The sequence below is a fragment of the Talaromyces stipitatus genome, genomic scaffold, assembly GCF_000003125.1.
Source record: "Talaromyces stipitatus ATCC 10500 scf_1105507295515 genomic scaffold, whole genome shotgun sequence".
NCBI lineage: Eukaryota > Fungi > Ascomycota > Eurotiomycetes > Eurotiales > Trichocomaceae > Talaromyces > Talaromyces stipitatus.
The window spans coordinates 907,822-930,245 of record NW_002990118.1 but is presented as its reverse complement, the minus strand read 5'-3'; the positions used below and the strand labels follow the sequence as shown (position 1 = coordinate 930,245).

General features: G+C 46.9%; 7 protein-coding genes across 7 annotated transcripts, besides 2 other annotated features; 2 read left to right on the top strand and 5 right to left on the bottom strand.

Annotated features, from left to right (window-relative positions):
• Positions 1–234: 234 nt before the first annotated feature.
• Positions 235–2,894, top strand: TSTA_043660 (SPX domain protein; the record flags this gene model as incomplete). The annotated part of the gene is made up of 2 exons (XM_002484803.1): positions 235–2,517; positions 2,574–2,894. 2 exons carry the CDS (start codon positions 235–237, stop codon positions 2,679–2,681), a joined length of 2,391 nt encoding a protein of 796 aa, XP_002484848.1. The 3' UTR covers positions 2,682–2,894.
• A 4,702-nt stretch (positions 2,895–7,596) lies between these two features.
• Positions 7,597–9,288, top strand: TSTA_043650 (uncharacterized protein; the record flags this gene model as incomplete). The annotated part of the gene is made up of 6 exons (XM_002484802.1): positions 7,597–7,746; positions 7,820–8,204; positions 8,253–8,370; positions 8,417–8,484; positions 8,539–8,565; positions 8,639–9,288. The coding sequence occupies 6 exons, from the start codon at positions 7,597–7,599 to the stop codon at positions 9,286–9,288; spliced, it is 1,398 nt and encodes a 465-aa protein (XP_002484847.1).
• Positions 9,289–9,306: 18 nt separating this feature from the next.
• On the bottom strand, positions 9,307–12,528 carry TSTA_043640 (6-phosphofructo-2-kinase 1). The gene is made up of 2 exons (XM_002484801.1): positions 11,599–12,528; positions 9,307–11,338 (listed from the first exon to the last, which is right to left on the bottom strand). Exons 1-2 carry the CDS (start codon positions 11,979–11,981, stop codon positions 9,511–9,513), a joined length of 2,211 nt encoding a protein of 736 aa, XP_002484846.1. The 5' UTR covers positions 11,982–12,528; the 3' UTR covers positions 9,307–9,510.
• Positions 11,485–11,541: a microsatellite.
• Positions 12,529–13,208: 680 nt separating the features above from the next.
• TSTA_043630 (uncharacterized protein) lies at positions 13,209–14,072 on the bottom strand (the record flags this gene model as incomplete). Its single annotated transcript, XM_002484800.1, has 2 exons — positions 13,209–14,013; positions 14,064–14,072. 2 exons carry the CDS (start codon positions 14,070–14,072, stop codon positions 13,618–13,620), a joined length of 405 nt encoding a protein of 134 aa, XP_002484845.1. The 3' UTR covers positions 13,209–13,617.
• A 278-nt stretch (positions 14,073–14,350) lies between these two features.
• Positions 14,351–14,382: a microsatellite.
• A 149-nt stretch (positions 14,383–14,531) lies between these two features.
• On the bottom strand, positions 14,532–16,065 carry TSTA_043620 (uncharacterized protein; the record flags this gene model as incomplete). The annotated part of the gene is made up of 3 exons (XM_002484799.1): positions 15,417–16,065; positions 14,869–15,339; positions 14,532–14,629 (listed from the first exon to the last, which is right to left on the bottom strand). The coding sequence occupies exons 1-3, from the start codon at positions 15,775–15,777 to the stop codon at positions 14,532–14,534; spliced, it is 930 nt and encodes a 309-aa protein (XP_002484844.1). The 5' UTR covers positions 15,778–16,065.
• Positions 16,066–17,319: 1,254 nt separating this feature from the next.
• Positions 17,320–18,769, bottom strand: TSTA_043610 (PQ loop repeat protein; the record flags this gene model as incomplete). Its single annotated transcript, XM_002484798.1, has 2 exons — positions 18,027–18,769; positions 17,320–17,963 (listed from the first exon to the last, which is right to left on the bottom strand). The coding sequence occupies exons 1-2, from the start codon at positions 18,673–18,675 to the stop codon at positions 17,320–17,322; spliced, it is 1,293 nt and encodes a 430-aa protein (XP_002484843.1). The 5' UTR covers positions 18,676–18,769.
• Positions 18,770–19,944: 1,175 nt separating this feature from the next.
• On the bottom strand, positions 19,945–20,695 carry TSTA_043600 (uncharacterized protein; the record flags this gene model as incomplete). Its single annotated transcript, XM_002484797.1, has 3 exons — positions 19,945–20,062; positions 20,180–20,467; positions 20,613–20,695. The coding sequence occupies 3 exons, from the start codon at positions 20,693–20,695 to the stop codon at positions 19,945–19,947; spliced, it is 489 nt and encodes a 162-aa protein (XP_002484842.1).
• Positions 20,696–22,424: the final 1,729 nt, after the last annotated feature.

Here is a 22,424-nt window from a genome sequence, read left to right as displayed (position 1 = left end):
CGGAGCCAGCAGAGACACGTGCCCCTCCAGGCGCACTTCCATGACGATTGCGGAATTTCTCTCTTCTTTGCATCTCGAACGACCAATTCTTCTCTTCTATCCACCAATTCACCAGACATACGGACTGGAATTGCTCCTGGTACCTTGCTCATACAAATTGAAACAATTGAGCCAATTGAGTGGCATAAGGAGTGAACCGAAGGGCGTTCTTCCCTTCCGTTTCAAGTTTTCACCATGCGTTTCGGAAAAACGTTGAAAGCTTCCATCTACCCGCCATGGGAGGGGAAATACATCGACTATGCAAAGCTCAAGGGCATGCTACGAGAACGTGAGCTCGATGGAGACGACAGCGACTCGGAACCACAGCCATGGACCGAAAACGACGAAGAATCATTCGTGCAGGAGCTCGTCAACGTCCAATTGGACAAGGTCAACGCCTTCCAATCGGAGATGTCCCAGCAATTGCGAGACCGCACCAATGCTTGTGAGGCCAAGCTCATGCCGCTCGCCAGAAAGTCTTCTGGTGATGATGGAGAAATTGACGAGAAGAAACGGAAAGAAATTGCGGAAGAGGCGGTCCAAGAGCTCGATCAAATCACCAAAGAGGTGAGCGAATTGGAGAAATACAGCCGAATCAACTTTTCAGGGTTCCTCAAGGCTGCAAAGAAACATGACCGAAAGCGCGGCGCACGCTATCGAATTCGACCTCTTCTTCAGGTCCGGCTGTCTCAGCTCTCATTTAACTCGGAGGATTATTCTCCTCTCTTGCACAGATTATCGGCCATGTACACTTTTACACGCCAAATCCTTGGTCTTGAACTTCCAGAAGGCCAAGAAGCGAGCGGTGACGGCCGTCTAGGCCATGATTCCTACGTATCGTACAAATTTTGGGTCCACACGGATAATATTGTGGAGGTCAAGACCCATATCTTGCGTCGACTCCCTGTGTTATTGTACAATCCGACCACCTCCAAGGACCTGGATGTCTCGCAAAAGGACCCGACAATCACATCGTTGTACTTTGATAATTCTTCCTTCGATCTATACAACCAGAAAGTCACACGTGCTGAAGGAGCTGGGTCACTTAGGCTGCGTTGGTCTGGAGATCTCAACGAAGCGCCAGCAATTTTCTTGGAGAAAAAAGTTGTTGTGAGCGAGGACCGCAGTCGCGAAGTACGAGTGCAGCTCAAGGGGAAACACGTCCAAGAATTCCTCAAAGGGGAATACAAATTTGAGAAAAAGGTACATCGCCTCGAAGACAGAGCTCAGGGCGAATCTCAGGAAGCTCAGGCCTTGAAGAAGGAGGTGGAAGAGCTTCAGTCGTTCATCAAAGAACATGATTTGCAGCCCATGCTGCGCGCAAACTATACCAGGACCGCGTTCCAGATTCCCGGGGATGATCGCATTCGAATTTCGCTAGACACCAATCTTGCCCTGATTCGGGAGGACGCTTTAGACCCCCAACGACCCTGCCGTGATCCAGACGATTGGCATCGGAGGGATATCGACGACTTGGGAATGCAGTATCCTTTCAGCTCTATCAACAAGGGCGAGATTGCACGCTTTCCGCATGCCTTGCTAGAGATCAAATTGCGAAATGGCGCTCGTCATGTAGAATGGTTGCATGATCTTATGGTCTCACATCTTGTGAAAGAGGCGCCTAGATTCTCAAAATTTGTTCATGGTGTGGCGTCACTTTTTGAGGACCATATCAACTCCTTGCCGTTCTGGCTTGGTGAGTTGGAGAATGACATTCGACAAGACCCCCAAACGGCGTTCCAGCAGGAACAAGAGCGGGAGGCCCAGCGTGCGGAGGAAGATTTTGTGGTTGGAAGCTTCTTGGGAGCGAAAGGCAGTCCGCTACAGACGATGATGGGATCGCCCATATCGCGCATGGGCGCCGGAAGGGGTTCATCGCCTGGACGTTCGACGATGTTGAGCGGTACACCAAGTAGAGTTGAACGTCCTTCAATTACCGCCAAAGATATACCCCGTACGACAGAAATTAGCAAGCCATCTCCGACGACAGAGGCGACACCTTCGCAACCTGCGCAAAGCCAAGAAGGCGCGGCGAGCACGTCTTACCTTGGAAGCCTGTTCCCATCTTTCTCCATGTCCCGCTATGCGCAAGCACATCGTCAAAGAGGCTCAAAACTTCCACCAGGTGTTTCAGCACCCGAAGTCTGGATTAAAGATGCGGGACCAGTACGTGTGGAGTCCAAGGTGTGGCTCGCCAACCAGCGAACATTCATCAAATGGCAGCACGTCAGCGTCTTGCTCGCCTCGTTATCACTGGCTCTATACAATGCGGCGGGCATCAACAACATTGTTGCACAAGCCTTGGCGATTGTCTACACATTCTTCGCAGTCTTTGCCTCGGTGTGGGGTTGGTATATGTACGAGAAGCGGGCACGATTGATCCGACAGCGCAGTGGCAAGGATCTTGATAATATGTTTGGTCCGCTTGTTGTCTGCATTGGACTTGCAGGAGCACTTCTTTTGAACTTTGGATTCAAGGTAGGAGGAAACCCTAGCAATGAGATAGGCCAAAATAACTGACGTATCCTCTACAGTACAAAGCAACTTTGGACGCCGCTCGTGGATATGCTTATCCCAGCAGTGTTGAGATGTTGACAAATGCCACAACAGACTCTCTTTTCACCGTACAGAGCAATGTTTGAATGGAGTTACTCGTAGATCCGATGTCGGTCAGCATATAATCATCTGTGGAAATAATGAAACTACGAATGTATAGCACCATGTCTTTTTTTTTTCCGACGGCAATGTACCATATTCATCTACTTGTAGGTACGTATGATAGAAGATGACCAAAAAACGATATTGAATGATCTTCAGGCAGTTTCCAGATATCAATCAATGTAACATTTCCGGACAAAGCCTTCCATCTTTCTTTCTACTCCTAAAGATTTATATTTCTCGCCGATATACCACATTTGACGACCGCCATTGACGCTGCCATACAACATAGTCTCTTCTCTTGTCAGTCTTTTGTTTGCTTTTATATAAACGAGGCAGTCGTTCTCGTTATTCTTTCTTCATCACGCGCTGTCGGTGGGCGTCTCTGGAAGTTACTAGGCAACCTCTTTGCTGCAGAGGCTTTTTGCGCTGCGCCCTGTCCTGCCAAACATAAGAAGGGGCTCTTTCCCCTCTCCCCTGTGAGTATCTTTCTTATTCCCAATCTATTTTCTCTTCTCCTTCGTATAGCAGAAGAGTCTTTCCACTTCCACGGGAAGACTATTTTCTCTCTTTTTATATATCTGTGCCGTCGTGACACTCTGATTCTACTCTTTTCAACTTATTCAAACAGCCTATATCGCCCATCAACCGGTCGTGCTCGTCTTAGTGCGATTTGACCAAGACAAGACCCTGTATTCCCATCACAAAGCCCATGCTCATGTCTAGTTAGGAGTTTCCATCATCGTCTATCTTCTATCTTCTCATGTTCATACGATTCGTATTCGGCAGGATCGATCCCACTCTACATGATTCTCTTGTCTAGGTGAGAGGTTTTAATGTCGTCTATCTTCTGCATCATTATCATGTTCTACAACTATGGTCCGCTGTCACTTTTGGACTCCAATCAACCCCATGTTGTGGTGTAGGACATAGTCATCATGTCAAGCAACGAAGTCTCGCGTGAAACTATGACGTGGACACTTATCAAAAGGCTACGACTGCGCTTCGAAGTCCAAGTTGTGGAAGTTGACATGGAATGCTCCCCTTGCATGCCTTGACGTTATTTGCCACCAGAACAAGGATCTGGAGAAACTGGACATGAGTGGAAAAAAGTTGATGCTGAAGAGGACCACATCCTGGCTGGCCATGACGGAAACAAAATAGGGACGAAAAGTGAGTGAGATCATCATAAGAACTTCTAGAGAAAGCCCGAAGACACCTGTCACGTTGAATGAAAGAGACCTAGGATAAACAGAATGGCAAAGGACAGTTTACTCGTGATGCGACCAAAAAAGAAAAGCATTGGACTGGAGCTTCTATGAGTAGCAACATTGGCATTCGATACACGTTGACAAGATACACCAGGTCAAAGGTACCACACACCAATCCTGCTTATATTTGGAAGTCCAAGCACAGCAAGACAGACCACCATACATATGGGGCATAACCTGGACACCGCGTTCTAGATTCCACCCTCCTAGATGCTTCAATATCCGTATCTGCTCGACGTTTATGCCTATGGCTGGCCATCAAGTTCGACACGGGGAAGGCCCGGAATTCATAGGTGTAAGTTCAGGCATGTCGGACAAAATAATTTGAAATTCAAGAAATTGAAATGCAAGTATTTGCTGGAATTGAATTGAAGATGATGCGATGATTTAAAGTACTTCATTTCTCTGCTTGTTGACCCTAGGTCCTTACCAGCATCCTCTAGGCACCAAACGCCTGCGTTCCTTAGGTGTTGTACCGTCGTGTCAACATTCACCAGTACGCACATTAGCTACTGAGACAAATACTTGTAGAAACCAACCCTTCCAATCATACGTTTTGAGGCAGTCCAAATTGGCAAGATGACTACGCAGCTTGTCTGGGAAGAAAATACGGCTACGAAAAAGCCGCGCAGCATGGCCTATCATGGAAGAAGTCCTGCAAGATGTTCTGACTTGAAGGATCCTCACATTAATGGGTTTCCTGCTGCCAGGAGACAGCAGCATCAATTCTGGTGGCAAAACACGGCAGCAAGTCCCAGTAAAGAGTGTATAGCTTGTGGTCCATCTCAGCCACTTTTCAAAGTCACTGGTTCTTGGGATGTCTTGCAGCACCGTTTTGCCTCCGAAATGCAGAAACCGCTTACAACCCTGTCCAAGACTTGTATGGTCGGGTCAACAGGAAGCCTCAGACCAAACAATACACTTCGCCAACCGCAACCTTAGTCTTGTCGAAGCGCGAGGTCAAGCGAGTCCGCTCTTTCGGTCTTGCTGAGGACTTAATGAATGTTTTCAAAATTCACCGTCGCTCCAGGGATCCCAAGGAGCCCTTCGACTTGAGATTATACCCTCGTTGATACCGAGATCTCCTTGGGCACAACGGCCGGTCGTGGTGCCACCCTATTATTCTATTATCTCGGGACTACGCCACTTTACATTATCTAGCCAGCTTCAGCATGGCTGATCCCTCGGTTGGAGACATGACAGTCCTGGGGTTCTTTTTGGTCTTGTCCAACAGGCATTGCCAACTACGGCCTTGGATCCAAATGACAAGCTTCTCGACTTTGTTCCAGTTGACGATGAATGCGGGTTTTTAGCAACTGAGGGAGATGTGCTGGCCGCTACAGTTACTCATATGGTCAACCCCATTAACATTGCTGTCATGCGGAATCTTCTTACTAGGTCACTCAAAGTATCATATGAACACAATAGTGGAAAATCCCGCACAGATATTCGGTGGAGCCTTCGGCAGTATGCAATGGAACCACGCACCATTGCCGTCCTTGAGCTAACAGCCAAGGATGTCTTACAAGATATCATCATCATTGAGACCGAGCCAGCGTCACCATGAAATAAATGCAAAGCCATGTCGGACATTCATTCTCGAACCTCCGATATCTGTTCACCAGTGGCAACCTTGTCGACAGGAGTGGGATACTCGCTATGCAAAGTAATAACGCAGATTGAATATGCAATTGAGCAAAGACGACGGTGATCATCGCTATGGCAGATACATGGGTCAAGAATGCAGATGGTTCTATTTCACGACTTTGTCCGTCATTCCAGGCATACACCCCGCCTGATGAATTCCTTACTGCAGTGCAGCTGTTGACTGTTAAGTTATGTTAAAAGGGCAGACAAGCAGTAGCAACTTTGATCCGCGACGAGGCGCAAGCTCCAACTTGTGTTGAAAAGCTTCTATTCGCATTCCTGCTGTCCAAGGGGAAGCCGCGCGTATTCAACTCGGGGCTTAATGAATATGGAATCCTCTGCAAATGCTATTTTTATGTGCTAGTTCATTTTGGGGTGTCCAGGATGGACACCGATACTGCGGAGCTATGAGAGTTCAATCACTATCTCAATCAGTTATTGTCTGTATTAATAGTTAAATGACTGATGCCTGATCCGCGTTGGGTCACATTTTTGCAGTCGAATCACAGTACAATTCCAACGAGTTTAGGAACAATACTCTTTTTTCCAAACATGTACATAGTGAATCCGGAGAGCAGAATACATGAATTAGATAAGGTTAGATCAAAACTTTTGCGAGTCAGCAGACAAGCCAAAATGAGTATGTACTATGAGTTCTAGTATAGACACAAAGTTTACTACCAGCCGCTTTCTCCTCTTTTATGCTCCTCGGCAACTTAGCAGTATCACATATCTCAACTCACATAACAATAATCGTTTACGGCTGTTTTTACTCTACGTATGTAACTAGGTACTAGGTAGTACGTAGTGATAGTAATACACTTTTATAGCCAGACCCCAGCATAATCAATCAACATGCAGTACGCCAAGTCTCAGACTCCTACATAGCCCTAACTCGTTCGGTCCTCGGACCAAGAGTTAGTCTCTAATGCCCCTGAACACATCTCCATACAGTTGATCCTTCCAATTGGCTACCAACAAGCAATTAAAGACCTGAAGAATAATATGCCACCCCTTTATTATACCAGGTATGGAAGGAATCGACGCTGTCTTTTTAATTTTGGGCCGTGAGAAATTCTCCGCATTTAATGGACGGCGTCTCTGTAGTTCAGGGACTAAGATTTAAGCCTTTATTGAATTACCGGTTCAGGACTCGGACTCGACCGTTCGAGGACAGAAGAGGGAATCACCTACTTGATGCAAATCATGAAGATCGTCAGATATTCACGTGCAAGTATGAGAAACTCAGAGAGAGTCTAGATCTTGGGCATCAAAGTATGTATCTCTAGAGTATCTCCGACCTTATCTAGCTACGGCTTCTTAATCTCGTCCCGCGACAGACGACAACTATTGAGAACGAACCCTATAACAAGAACGATAATATAGGCCCTCGTTACCAATCCTACCGTTCGAAGTGGTTCAAGTATAAACCGCACACAGTTTAGTCCCTAATCCCGGCCCGCGGCACGTTCTTAATGCATGGGCACATGCTTGACAGGTCTCGAATTAGGGCATCGCTAGTGCTCAGTCCAAGTGGGAATAGCATCCACTATCAACGACCGAATATCCATTGATCTACCGTGAAAATTCCCTTTTTTTCTTCTGTTTTTCTTATTCAGCACGAATCAGCAGCGGAGTATTCCGTTCCCAAACGGCTGGCAAAGTTACAACGGGATCTGAAGGTTTGAGCCCGTGTCAACATTATTCAGGATAATGAAGTCTGGACGGTGGGCACCTACGTTATGACGAGGGTCAAAGACCCCGAAAAGCAGGGTCAGACAGTAACGTTAATCTTTTTCTCAATCTCTGGATCTTGATCATTTTTTACATGCATGTCATAAAGTTTCCTATTAATACGTACCCTCATAACTCCACGGAGTAAATCTTTCGCCTCATCGATCGATCAGATCTGTCAATCCGTCCTGTTGGAATCGAACCCTGAGTCTGTTGCATACATGCGTCCTTGAAAGGGTCAACGATAATGGCCGACGAGGCCTCCGTCGGCGCCACCTTGGGCTTGATATGGGCCTTTGTAGCGGTTAGTAGCCTGTTCATGGCTGCGAGGTTGTATACTCGACTCAAGATTGTGAATACGAGTGGATTGGATGATTATTTGATGGCTTTTTCATTGGTAAACCCTCCCCCTTCAAAACGCTCAACTTTTATCCACCGGAAATTGTGAAGAGTGCTGACTGTTTGTATAGGTATGCTGCTACCTCTTTGCCATCCTCGTCACAATCTCAATACACTGGGGCATGGGCCGACACGACAACACCCTAACTACCGAACAAGAACGCAACGCACTCATGTACAGCACCGCATCGTTTACACCGGGTATATTATCCTTTACAGTCCCGAAACTGGGTGTTACGGCCCTGTTGATTAGAATCCTGAATCCGACACCTCGTTTTACATTCTTTCTATGGGTGTTTGTTGGGACTATAGATTTGATTATATTCGGATGCGTTATTATTCTATTTGCGCAATGTTCGCCGACGAGAGCAGTTTGGACGCCAGAGATACATGATTTGCCGGGTGTGAGGTGCTGGCATCCGGATGTGTTGGCTAATTATTCCATCGGGGCTGGAGGTATGTCTCTCCCTTCACTAACGACAAGAGGCATCCTGACGATTATAGCGTTATCGGCTTTCCTGGATCTGTTCCTGGCTCTATATCCGGCAACGGTTTTGTATAGACTACAAATGAATCGGAAGAAGAAGATTGGATTGATGGTTATATTGGGCATGGGTATTTTGTACGTCTTACGTCCTACCTCTAGGAACCTGGACTGATTGAACCAGTGCATGCGCAGTATCAGTCTACAAGGCAACTCGTTTAACCGGTCTGGAAGTTTTGACCGATTATACATGTACGTTTTCCAACCCTAAAATCTCTCCCCTCCATGCTAACAACCAGCAGATAGATCCCTCGGCGTCTTCCTATGGACAAGGTACGCCCCCTTCTCCGTCTGCCTACCTCCCAATCTAACAGAGCCAGCATCGAAGGAAACACAATCATAATAGCAGCCTGCATCCCCACAATCACCCCCTTACTCGAATCCATATTCGGCAACAACGTCTTCCGCGGCCGCTCAGCCGAACAATCCTCCTACGACCGCAAAAAGGCCGCTCGAAACCGACATCAACAAAATAATAACAATAACGGCCGATCACAATCCGTGCCCTCAGCAGGCGCAGGAACGCAACGAGGTCGACAAGGCTCATCCTCGCATCAGAATTGGATGTCCTCTACGCTCATCAGTAGTCAGAGCAGAGACTCAATGCACAACAACATTGTGGCAAAGCAGTTATCGCCTACTTCACCGAGCAGTCAATCATGCCATATCAAGAGTGTTACAGTAACCTCAAAAACGGACGTTGAGTCTCAAGCTAGTATCCTCGACTACGACGATGATCGCCATATAGACGACGATGATTTGGAAGGGGAAGAGCAAATACCAATGTCACACATCTCACGCCACGATTCATTCACGATCCAGTACGAGACGACGGACCCATCGATTAGAAATGAGCATAATGTAATTGAAGGTGGGACAATAGGGAGGAATGGACGGCCGTTGTCGATTTGGAGGAGGAGTTTTTCAAAGTATGGGTATCCGGGTTTGAGTGGGTATAATCATAATAATCATCATAATCATAGGCCTGGGTCTTGAGAGCTTAGTATAAGCGAATATAATCGAATTGTGAAGTCGATTGTATTGAACAGTAGTAAAACATGTACAGTCATTAAACATAATTCATACAGATAACACATATACATCCATAACGCCAGCACCATGCAACAACTCTTACAACAAACCCTATAAGCCGTAAATGCAACATCTATCTTCGCCAGATCAAACACGTCAAACAAGATACTCACAGAAGAAAACAAATTAACCAGTCTTAGACTGATGCAACTCAAACTTGGGCATATAATCAAACCACTCCGTCTCAGGATTATACTTGTACGCCTTGAAATCAACTCCATACGGCTTTGGTTCAAGCATATACAGCACTCCCAACGGAACATCGAGACCAGCGACATGATCCCGATCCAAACCCAGGAAATATGCCAGCAATACACGCGCAACAGACCGATGGGTGACGAGGAGGACATGGTCGATAGTACGCTCAACTTCCACAATGACCGTTCTCAATCGATTAATCACGTCCAAATAACCCTCTCCACCGGGACCGGGGTAGCGATACTCGAGTTTCTGCCTGCGACGACTCTCGTATTCTTCCGGGTATTTAGTTTTGATTTCGTCGTAGGTTAAACCTTCCATTTTACCGGCGTATAATTCATCAAGCATACGCATCTGTTTAATATCGTAATCGTCATCGTTAAAGTACGACGTAGTCTGAATAGCGCGTTTCATCATTGAGGACCACACGCAGAAATTGCGTGGTTTGTTGCTGTTTGCTCCGTAAGACGGGTTTGGTGGTGTACTATCTCCCGGGTGCGGCGGGAAATGGCTTGTCATGGCCTTCTCGGCTTGATATGCTTCCCATTTCTGGCGCTGGTCGTCAATGAATCGCGCCAGGGCACGGCCGTATTTGTGCCCGTTTTCGCTCAGCTCAGAATCGCCGCCGATACGGCCTAGTTGGTTATCGATACTTTCGCCGTGGCGGGTAATCCAGATCTGGCGAGGGGAGAGGTTGAAGTTTAACAGATAGTAGACAACCTGCGAGGATAAGAATCCGTTTGTTTGGTGTGCGACAACTTTTCGGCCTACGTCGATCATTTGTACGTATGCCATGTCGTTTTGTTCTTCATAATCACCAAGAGGAACGTATGATTTTTCGTAAAGGGCGACTCGCTTCTTGAAATCTTCCAGCGCTTTGATGGGATCTTGCGTGCGATAATCCGGACCAGACAGTTTCAATCGCATGTTCGATTCTAACAGCACCGGATCAACGCAGCGACTTTCAAGAAACAGCACCCCTAACTCGGGACCGGCGCGTTGACGGATATGATCCATGATCGTTTTGCGGCGCTCAAGTGTACTGTTGGTTGCATCCAATATACCGATACTACCACCCTGATCGAGAACGTAGTCCAGTAATTCGTCTAGCGTGGCTAGCGCAACCTGTTCGCGGAGCTGGACTGCCTCGCGGTTCTTGGGGTCAAAGAAAGCCGCAGACTGGTCGATAGATTCGCGCTTCGGTTCGGGACTCGTATCTACGGCCAGACTGGCCCTTGGCGAGAGTGGCATCGGTCCCGGCGCATCGACATGTTGCCCATTGACCTGAATATCCGCCGGTGGTGACACCGACATAGCTGGTGGCGGGAGAGGATCGGCCTTCTCAGGCGGCGACGGAGGTAATGCGCCAAAGCTTGCAGCGTTTACGCTCATTCTGCGCACAGATTCAAAGAGGGCTTGGTCGATAGAGCTGTTTGTTCTATGCCTCATGATCGGATCAGGACTACCCGTGCCAGCGGCGATACGCCGTCGTTCGCCGACGTTGAATATACGTGTGTCGTGTTGTAGCCAGTTCAGGTACCGCGCTAGCTTTTTTGTGATGTAGCTTTTGCCTCGAGCCGGCAAGCCGACCATGACAATGACCAGCTTGGAGCCGAGATCGCGTTCGGGAATGCGTCCATCGGGGGATACTTTGGAACGGGTGAGGCCTGGAATGTCGAGGGTTGTGGCGCGGGGTTTGGGTGTATGAGCGGCGGAGGATGAGGGTGTGGATATGGCAGAGTGTAATTGCGCGCGTCTATAATTCGTTAGATATGATGCCGGTCATGATGTATTATTGTCATGGCATGCATGTGTAGCGACAGCGCGAGGGGCACAGTTCATAATACATCATCTCGCATTGCCGATCACAGATAGCAGATAAGATGATATGCAACAATCCAAAAAGAAAAGAGAAAAGAAGAAAGAAAGAAAGAAAAAAGAAAGAAAGAAAAAAAGAAAAACACCAAAATATGTAAATGTCAAATATGCAAAATAGTAGAAACCTCGGATACTTACATCTGCGGAGAACTCGGTGCGGTAGAAATCGGAGTATCAGACAGGGCCATCCCGACTCCGTCCTTGGACAGACGCCGCTGAGAGGTCAATTGGACAGGCTTGTGGGCTTCCGTATGCAGCTCGGTCCCTAGCGCTCGTCCGATCACGGTTTTGGGAGGATTATAAGTAGAGCGCGGTATTCCGGTTGAAACCCCGTTGGGAATTCTTTTTTGATGATTGATATTGAGGTTGAGGTTGAGGTTGAGGTTGGATCTCGTTGGCGACGAGGAAGATGACGACGGCTGCGATGCTGTCTGCGACTGTGACTGCGACGGCGACGGCGGAGTTGTTTGAATAAGAGGATGAGAAGATGTTGACGGCGGCGATGAAGAAGCGACATCCATTTTGACGACCGGAACCTGGACGATATTAAATATATAAGCCCCCCTCCCCTCTCGTTTAGCCAGCGAAAGCCCTGCCAGGAAGCACGCTGCGAACGCGACTAGTCCCAGTGGGTCCGGAAGTAGTGCAAGAGGAGAAAAAAAAAAGAAATCAAGGCAGAAACAAAAGAAGCGGATCTGATATGAGGTCGACAGGTGATAAGAGAGTCGTAGCAGATAGCGGTGTTACAGAAATCAGGTGAGACCTTGCGATAGATTTGACTATTTGACGAGGATCGTGGTTGAATGATCGCGAATGACTCAGTCCGTGCAAAGACCACTGGCGGCGGGAGGCGTCACCACTCTGTTGCCTTTGCCGCTGAGCTAACACTTGGACACTTGGGCACTGGACAGACTGGATCAGTGGATGTCAGGGGGTGTATTTGGTGATGCTGGCGAGATGATAATAACAGTAGAACTATTGTCGCAAGTTGTTGACTTGTAAGTAGCCCACGGGACGTTCGGGCCTCTGCCGGACTGGTTCACTCCGTCAATGGAAGTTGGAAGTGAGGCGATATACTTGTAGACTCTAGCACCGGAGTTAGTATCCCTGGGTATGGACTGTACCGAGCGCAGGCTGGAACAGACGGGGCATATACTGTACAGCGGTAACGACGCAGTATGTTGATATCCAAGGGGGGAATTAGCTGAGTTGCTCGAATGTTGAGGTTGTTGGGAGTCCGTCGGTCGATGAAGTCAGTCATCGTCAGTGTGGGCCGCGTATGTCACTTTGTGGAAGGCTCCAGGAGATGAGTGATAGGCACTCTTTAAGAAGCCTGAAAAAGAAACTTGACACGCTTACTCAGATTCTATACGCGGCTGATACAAAAAGAAAGGCTACAATAAACTCCGAGCACTCGGTCGCATTGAGCGATGACTCGTTGACATTGTGCGCGGGATAATCCCGCTGGGGCGTAGTATGACTTATCTACTTACATCAATCACAGTCTGGAATAGTCACATTATTTGATTGAACACGATGGTATATTTCAAACACGGCGCAAAGTGAATCGTCTCCGAATAACCTCCTTCCGCGTAATCCATACTTGGCGCCTGATATACTATGCCAAGTGGTGCATATAGACCGCAGGCGTGATGCTCCTTGCAGCCTCATAGCAGCCTAAAGATACGGAGTATCTCGCCCCATATGTACGCCCGTATGCCCCAAATCATCCTGACAAGGGACTTCGTCTCGGACACCGATCTTTGCCCATCAACTTGGCGGACATGTTTCCTCCCCTTCTGTCGAACACGCCAAGATCTCGTACGACATGCCGCCGCGACATAGTCTCACGATTCACGTCGATCAATCCAAGCCTCGTGTACCCGGCCGGCACCGATAGGGGAGATCGGAATGGCTTGGCTGTCCTTCCTTCCACCGGGGCTGACAGAATATCCAGGCATTTGTGTATTCCGCCCTTCTTGGCGAGAGGATGCGTGGCATTGTCCGCTCGATAGCTGGAAAGAGATGCAGGAAGGTCTTGGCTCGGGATTGCTTTTCGCGGTCGTGTCAAACGACGAGAGGAAAGTCAGGCAATAGCTGAGCAGTAACCCGAGCTCTTCACACTGTCAGCTCACAGTCACGGAAGCTGGCTGATGACTACAGCTTCAACGTCAACCCAATCAAACTCGCATACGCCGCCACACTCAACGCCGTCAAAAACACAACCGCATTCCCACTCGTCCTAAACTTGCGCCTGTGAAGTCCATCCTCTCCAAGCTCATTGAAAAACTGTCTATTCCCTTGTTGCCGGCGAAAGGCACTGATAATCAACACGCCCGTTCCATACACCGCGAACAGAGCACCGATGCCATAAAATTCAGCGGTGAATACTTTCAGCACGATAAGAGCGAAGGAGAATGCAGAGAGAGCGGTACGGACGTAGGCGCCTTCAAAGGTGCGTTGGGCTGCGCGTACTTCGACCATTTCGTCCGAGGTAAGGACGGCGGAGCGAGCGCGGTGGAGGCGCAGGCGGTAGCGGTCTCCTGCGTGTCTCTGCACATTATTAGAAGTGGCTATAGCCGTAGTAGAAAGATGATACTCACCTCGAACATGATTGCGGCGTTCTGTTCTTGTCTGATTGAATTGTGTGGAGGGTGAGTGAAGGTGCTGAAGAGGAAGTCATGTTTGACTTTTATCGCATCATCATCATCATTATCATCTGATACCGCAACCGCACTAAGACTATTTTGGCCGCCATATCAACTTGGCACATACATAGTACAACAGAAAGATTATTCAATCAACTATGAGATATACAGAAATAGGACTTGTACGATGTCTATGCCACACGGCTCACAAAATACATCGCTCATTCTTGACCAACTTTGCCAAAAAAAAAAAAAAAAAGAAAAAAAAAGAAAACCGGAGAGACCGGACATGCCGAGGTGCAACCGGGAATAGCTTCACCTAACAAACGCTTTACAAGCTCCCTCGGTTGGTCTTTATAGCAATACAAAGCTATTATTGCAATCCATACTTAGACATACACGAATTCTCATTCAACAAAGAAATCAGGTGGCCGTCAGAAAAATACCGGCAATAGCCATGAACATATCGAAAGACATCAATCGGCCGATAACTCGCATGGCAACATCCCAGAATCCGAGCTCTAGAAGTTTTACAGTTGTGTTCAGTCTTTCTTTCATGTCCTCGAACATATCAGCCAAAGGCAGTACATATGCCACCTTCTATCCAGTTACACAGCAAATACAACGCCGTATGGCTCGCCTTTTTCATTCAGGACCCATGAGCCGGAATCGCCAAACTCTATGAAGAAACGTGAGTGGAATATTAGCATGCGAGTCCGTTGACTCCGAAAACAGAAACATAGAATGAGGGAAGACGTACTGAGTTCTTTCTCAAATACCACTTCCCTGGCTTGCAAGGGAGATCTTCCTGGCTCCATCTGAAAGAGTACAGGAGTAGAGAAAAGATAGCCCTTGACATAACCACTGGACCCAGTTGCTGCTACGATAGCACTTCTGGGTCCTGGCTGCAAGGCCAACTTGGATGAAATGGGAATTTCCAACCACCCTGTAGCTGAATAAATCAATCTGTTCACCTGGCGAGCAGCGAAGCTTGAAGTATCCAATTCGACAATTGCCCAATCGAATAGATCTCTGTCGAAGTTTGAAGAGATATGACGAATTGATCCTAGCCTCCTAGGAGAGTGGCCTGTTCCGTCCCTTGAAACGTCGAACGAGGGATTTAGTCTGGGCCAGACCATCCTAGAAGACGAGAGCCATTCTTGAACATCATGTAGCCGGCCCCGAGTTGATGCTGTATCAGAACCAGTAGCCGCATCCGATAAAGGTTGTTCTGACCATTATTAAAAGTTAGCAGAGCTCGTGAATCAACCTTTAGGGATGTTATAAGAGCGTGAGAGGAGGGCATACTAAGGTCCAAATCCTCCCTGTCCTCGGGAATCTCGTACTTATCGTCATAATGTACGTACGACATCGGCTTCCCAGAGGAGCCCAAGTCGTGTAAATAATCCTTAGAAGCTGCATGTGCAACCATAAGCCCGTAAATCGAACCACCAACATCGAGCAGACCACCCAAGGTTGCAGGTCTCCGATAAGTTGTATCTCCGACTTGGATTTCAAGGAAAATCGGAGCGCCAGAATATGTCTTGACATCCTCATAAGTGAAAATATCGCCGGGGATAGAAACTGCCCTGGACGCTTCCAAAAGGGGCCCAGTCACCCTCGATGACGATGCAAAACGTGAAGTCATCAAGGTCATCCGGGGTGTCATGCCAACAGACGCAGAAATTTCGAACAAGTACACTGAGTTCCTCAATTTTTATCAAGAGACCTATTTCTTTGACTTCAAGCAGTCAGAGGAGCCCTTTCTCAAGGAAAGGAGCTATGCCGACATTATTTCTACAATCAGTATTGAACAAGAGTTATTTGACACCCATTCAAGAAGTCAACTCCGCGAGCCACTATTGGAACGGCTTCAGTTGCAATCAACACCACCTTTCGAAGCAGAAGTTGACAAGATGCTTGAGCTTTCAGCCAAGATTTGGACATTCATCGACGTGAAGGAGTGGGAGACAGATGAAACACTACGTACCTTTGTTAAAAGGAAGTTTTGCAATTATACGACTGATGATGGGCTGGAAGCTAGATTTCCAAGTTCATTTAATTTGCGAAACTTATCGCACATAGCAGGCATTAAGACACAGTGGACATGTGACCTTTCAAGGCATTTATTAACGTACGAAGATGATTCGGTGGTTTCTATATTCCAATTAGCATCAATACTTAGCCTTTACAAAAATTCACCGAGGTATGTCTCGCATAGCTGGAGTACTTTTCATTGCTAACACTTATATACAGGATCCCGGATATCTTAAAAGAAATCGCCGAAGAGACCCTTAAAACGTATTCACTCTTCCTTCCACGACATAACCGAAGTGTGGACTCGTGGCTCAAATCGCATACTAACAGTCGACATCGAAACAATGGAAGAAACGTGGATAAAGAGATCACCTCTCGACCTTATCTACGCTCAATTGAGCGTCGCTCGGATCGGTTCCAATATGGCGAGAACGCCTTCTGACTTTGAAGGATATATATGATGAGCGGGAGCCCAGAGGGATTCTGCGGTTCTGGAGAGATGACCGTAGGCCAGTCCGGTGGTGGACATTTTGGATTGCTGTTCTGGTCTTTCTTCTTGCGGTTATTCAATGTATTGAATCGGCCATACAAACCTATAAGGCTTATCATCAGTAGCCTTACGCTTATTTAGTACGTACTGCAAGACATGCGATTTGTCAATTTTACCCTGAAAAATGAGTGAGAGCCGTAATACCTAGGTAGAGTATAGGAGAGACGATCTTCAGAGGTTTATCTAGAGAAATGATTGCCATAGCTCTAGTTCCGAGTATTTTAAATCTGGGAAAGTTGAAAGCACCGAACTAGATTCCTGAAAGGCGAACGTATCAGGCTGCAGAGAATAAGATACTGTATGCAAACTGTAGTGTTGCGGGATGCTTGGAAAGACGGAAAAGCACTCATGATCTTTCAATGTTAAGGGTTGTGATTAAAAATTCATTTGTATATGGAGATGGTAGGTATAATGTGTATGCCATTCATGGTATCTGTAGAATGCAGTATGTTTAGTCGTAATGATTCGCACGCTCTAGATGCATGATATCAACAAACAGATTCCATCTTCATCCCTCACTCTATTCAAGTAAAGAAAAACCAAAACGCCATGCCATGTGAATGAACTAGCCCGCCACCAATGCAAAATGTTAACCAGAATAAAAAATGAACAGTGTATGATCGATCAGACGCCACCATAATTGTGACCGCTGGTATTAGAGTCCCCAAGTAACGACCGCGTCTCAGCAAGCTGGGATCCAGAATTGCTGCGGAGATACTTGTTCAATTCTCCAGATGGAATCCATCCTCTCATCCATCCGCTCACGCGTCTCCATCGCTTGTGACCTGGATCTGTTGGGTCGTCTACAGTGACAAGCGGCTCGCCACCTTGATCCCCGTATATAAGAAACTGTACACCCATAAAAGCGTCCAGACTCAAAACTCCGGCTGCACCGAGGAAAAACGGCGTCGCGAGAGCGACCCATTCGGCTCGATTGTTGCCGTCTTTATCGGCCCAACCGCCTCCGCCGTAGGCTGGGTAATCGTACCATGCGTTGGGGTTGGTGAGTAGTGATGCGGAGTAGAAAAAGTTTCCACAAAAGGCTGCCATAAACAACAAAGGTGAAAGTCCGGAGGTGCTCTTGCGAACATAGTTCTTGTACAATTGAGGAAGTCGTGAGCCGAGATAGAGAATGGTAGACATCCATGACAGGATTCTGCCAATGGTTTCAATGTCCATGTCGTGAGAATCAGTAATAGCGTCAAAATTTGACGGCAAGGGAGAGTGGGTGGGAGAGGTAGCCATCGACGGAGTTGGAGATGCATTCGCTAGCACAGCACACAACATCGATGTCAAAAGAACAGTTCTCGGTGACACTCCTAGTGGCATACTTCCACTAGGATAACCTGTGTTACGTACACGTCGATTTCCAAACTTCTCCGAGTAGGAAGGGGAATAAAATCGGGGTGGAGAGTTGGCGCTTGACTTGAATAATTCCACGTCCTTTGGCTCCGAAGGGCGCATTATTTTCGTCGAGTAAACATCATCCACAGGTTGGTTCTCATCTCTAACACGAATGCCGTCGTATATCGGAGCATTATCTTCGTCGAATGAGCCATCGACGCTATCCTTCCCTTTCCCCTTCTTCTTCACATATGTATACCAATAATATTGGATAACGAGTACAACATCTACAAAAACGTAGTATGAGGCAATCGTCACTTGCCACGTCGCCTGACGTGTGAATAGCGCACCGACCAAATTCGCAGTATCCCCCAAACACCATTCAACGAGGAAAAATGCAGACAGTCCCGCTGTCGATTGCAGTTTATAATTCTTATAAATCTGAGGCAGTTGCGCAAAAAGCCACGAGACAATGCTCAAACAGCCGAGTGACGACGATATCAACCCTAACTCATTAGGAATACATATATGCAGCGTTGACGAGAGAAGAGCTAGGAAATTGGACGAGGGTTCGCAGTGTTGCGGTAACGAGTATCCGGTGAGCGAATGAAGCGGAGAAAGGACTGGTGAGGACATCTCCGCGGTGCCTACGGCTACAGATGTGAGCCGTAGATATGAGTGTCCGGTATAAGCTGGGAGATATGGTTGTGAAATATTCAAGGACGGTAATGAGAATGAATTGTATATAACTGGCTCAAACAGGATGCCAGCTGACTGTGAGTCAGTCTGATCTGTGGCAGTGGCGCGTGACTGCGTTATCGGACTCCAAGATACACTAGGCAGATAACAGTGGAACCTTGAGATGTGGAGTTGATCACGATGCTGCAAGAGATGGAATGCAGGCAGTGGTCTACTTGGAGAGAATGAAGAAGTCGAGCGTAAGGAAGAAGATACAGAAATGAAAAAGAGAAGAGCGAAGAGAATAGAAATGGAATAGAGGAGGCTAAGCTGAGTAAGGCGATGTGTTGTATCGCTCCAATTAGGCAGGAGGGTCCTTCCCCAGCCGCGATAAGGGATTATCCCGTCCCTGATTTGTCAGATCCCAATCTAGTTAGCACCTTATCTTATCTAGATCAGCTTCACTCTGCCTGAGGCTCCACATGACTGCCTCAGGCGCAGATCCCTCAACGGAATTAGTCACCCAGCACTCTTGATCTACTTCTCTCCTTATTATGAAGCTGAGACTGACCATAAACCTGGTCAGAATTTGATTGTGAACAGGCACGAGGCTAATTTCCGCTTTTTATCCTTACAATGGTTTGGCATTATCTCAGCATCTAGTATCTCAGCCTCATGCTGAAGAGTATGCACTGATGTCTCTCCGGGCTCCATCGATATCTCGATCATATAGTTCACGTTGATATATGGTGGTTCCCCTGCAATCGAGGAACCTATCACAGGCTCCAGTGCCGTAAATGACTTTAACAGAGGTAAGCAACCTAATGGTGGCGACTGATGGGTCAGCGTCGGAAATGATTTTGCTTTCCCACGATTTACTCTCAGCTACATGGCTGCCTTTGGATCAGGGATGGCTGGTAGTTCATCCTTTTACGTATAGTAGAAATCAGGATAACACTCCGGCAGATACCAGCGTGGTGACAATGTCACGACGGAACGAATTTTCACCCGAGTACAAGAATGATACGTTCCTCGAGCTATTTAGCAGCAACTTCGCACGATTGGTTGCACTTTCTAAGCAGCAGGCTTACTATGATGATATCTCACGCATCTACGGACTAGATCAGTTTAACGAGACCATCCATTCCCGTCGAACCCTGCCTGCTTACTAAGGCAAAGTAAATTCATCTTCTCTTTTATATCATGATGCATTTCGCAGTACGACGTTTACGCTCGATAACTGATATATTCTCGGAAGATATCATCCTTGGGTATCATTAACTGCATAATCACTACCATATCCCTCTCGAAATCGAGATCACCAAAATACTCATCAAACTCATCACTTCCCACGATATACATGCCAACCTAGTCCCACTATTCCCTCCGAGAATATTAAACGCATCTCCAACACCACCAAATCCTTTTGCTTCCGGATCCGACGTCGATGTACTTTTCACACTCGTGGTCGTCAAGGCAGTGCTCGTGAATGAAGCGGTTGAGGTCGTCCCGGTAAATGATAGTGTCAAATTGGGGTCTGTGATTGACGTTGACGTAGTTGATGTCGTTACCGAAGTTGGCGAAGTAGTCACAGCAGCCGTGGTAGTTGTAGATACTGCCGTATCCAAAGTTGATGTAACTCCTCCAACTGCAGTTGTCGTCGTCGTCGTCATTGCGGTCGTCGACTGAATACTCAATATACTTGTGCTGGTAGTAGTCTTCAAAGACGTCGTAGTCGCCATCGTCGAATCTACAGTCGTAGCAGTCGCCGTCGTACCACTCGCTCCACACAGCGCAGAAACACCAAATCCAGCCAAAAACTGTGCCAGCAACGTACCACTACTAACCCGAGCATCGGCACACGCGACCAGCACTTCAGCGTTGATTATATTTACGCCGGCGATGCAATTTTGGGAACAGGAGTTGGCACTTGAAAAATCGCGCTTGGTGCATCCGGGGATATCCACTTGCCACACATTCTCGCAGGAATTCGAGAACCCTTGTATTTGTTGGAATTGTGATAAGCTGATTGATGCGACGTGGCGCGATAATAACAGTAAAATTATAAGTTGTACAGATCGTATCGCCGTAGCTCTTTGCCGAACAATCATATTGTCTCTCCTTGCTCGGCAAGTAGCTGTGATGAAATCACGAGAAAAAAAAAAGTAAATTGAATTCAACACAATGATATCAAAGAGACGGATTAAGTCTCTATAAGAATAAGATAATAATAAGAGTGCGTGAGGCTTTCTCTGGGCGAAACGGGGTATAATGGCCGTCTGCGACAGAGAGCGTCTGAGAAGTCCGAATTAGGGCATGCAACGACATGTGCCACGAGAAACCAGGAGGCCCGAAACAGGTAAACGTCACCAGTTTACAATCGATCGATTGGATACGACAAATTGTCGTGAACTGGTATCACCAGTTGCTCGAATATAGTATTCAAATTGAAACTTGAAGGATGCGAGTTAAGAGAAAGTCAGTGTAAGAAAGTTGCAATCAACCAGCGATTTGTAATAAGGAGCGACTTGTTAACTTGACACGAACCCTTGGAGACGTTCAGAAAATATGAATGGCAAAAATAAGAATAAAAGATGGAAAAAGAGAAATTTTGTTTTTTATTTCTACAGACAAGACCGCAATTTGGAATATAACAGGCTGAAGACTCAAAAACTAGTTAATCCATGTTTCAGATATTGACGAGTATGATGTCGACGGTAAGCCCTAACAGGCCGAAAGATCGTTTACCGGATGGATGGAATACAGTAACGATGGCAAAAATGGAATAAGATAAGCACAAGAAATAACCGATCCTGCAATCCTCGAACGTACATGTGTACATGATTGGCCATGGCATACTCCCAGCTCAGATCAAAGGTAACGTACTCCTTGCATCCAGCCGTCTCAGAGTTTTTCAAATCCGGCCCTTCCTTGACTCTCTTGCATGGAAAGCACGAGCCAATGGTTTGTTCAGCATCAATAGTTTAAAAGGCCCCTTAACGTCAAGCCTGGCGTCTTTGAGACACCAATGACACACGGTGGAAGGGAATGCTGAAAAGTTCATCGTCAAACTAGGGGCTGAGCCGTGGCGAATCAGTTGATCGCTTGAGGCGCCCTGGCTGAAGGCGTGTTTTGTACTTAGACTATAGAGGAAGAAGTGCAGTATGTACTTATCCGATCGAACCGGAGCATTGTCAACTGTAAGTAAGTTCATACATATGGAAGAATATTTGCCATACGCATATCTGTGTGGTTGTTTGTCGTATAGTTATGTTCAGTAGAAGGGCGATAAATGTTGTTGGTTGCTCCGCCGAAGCCCTAACGCTGAACTTATTGAACGCTCCTCTCAGTGTCCATTGGTATTTTAGCTGACTGCACAACGCAAATCTATTTTATTTTATTGAAGTATGCTTTCATTGAGATACTGTGAGAAACAGGAATCTGATAGAGGTAAACGTTGATGCCAGTGTCACAGAATCAGTCGAGAATTAGGACATAATCCAGATTATAGGTAAGGTAGACTCGAATTATCAGACCACAGTTCACGATAATGGGCCTTATATTTATTTCTACTTAAGACATGGTATTGTAATGGTAAGGGGCTCTAAGCTCTCAATCCAGCTTAGACTTCGCCGCTGGGTGATGATAAAAATATATGTGATCACTGGTGGATTAAAGTGTAATCAAATACATTCATGTCCTTCCAA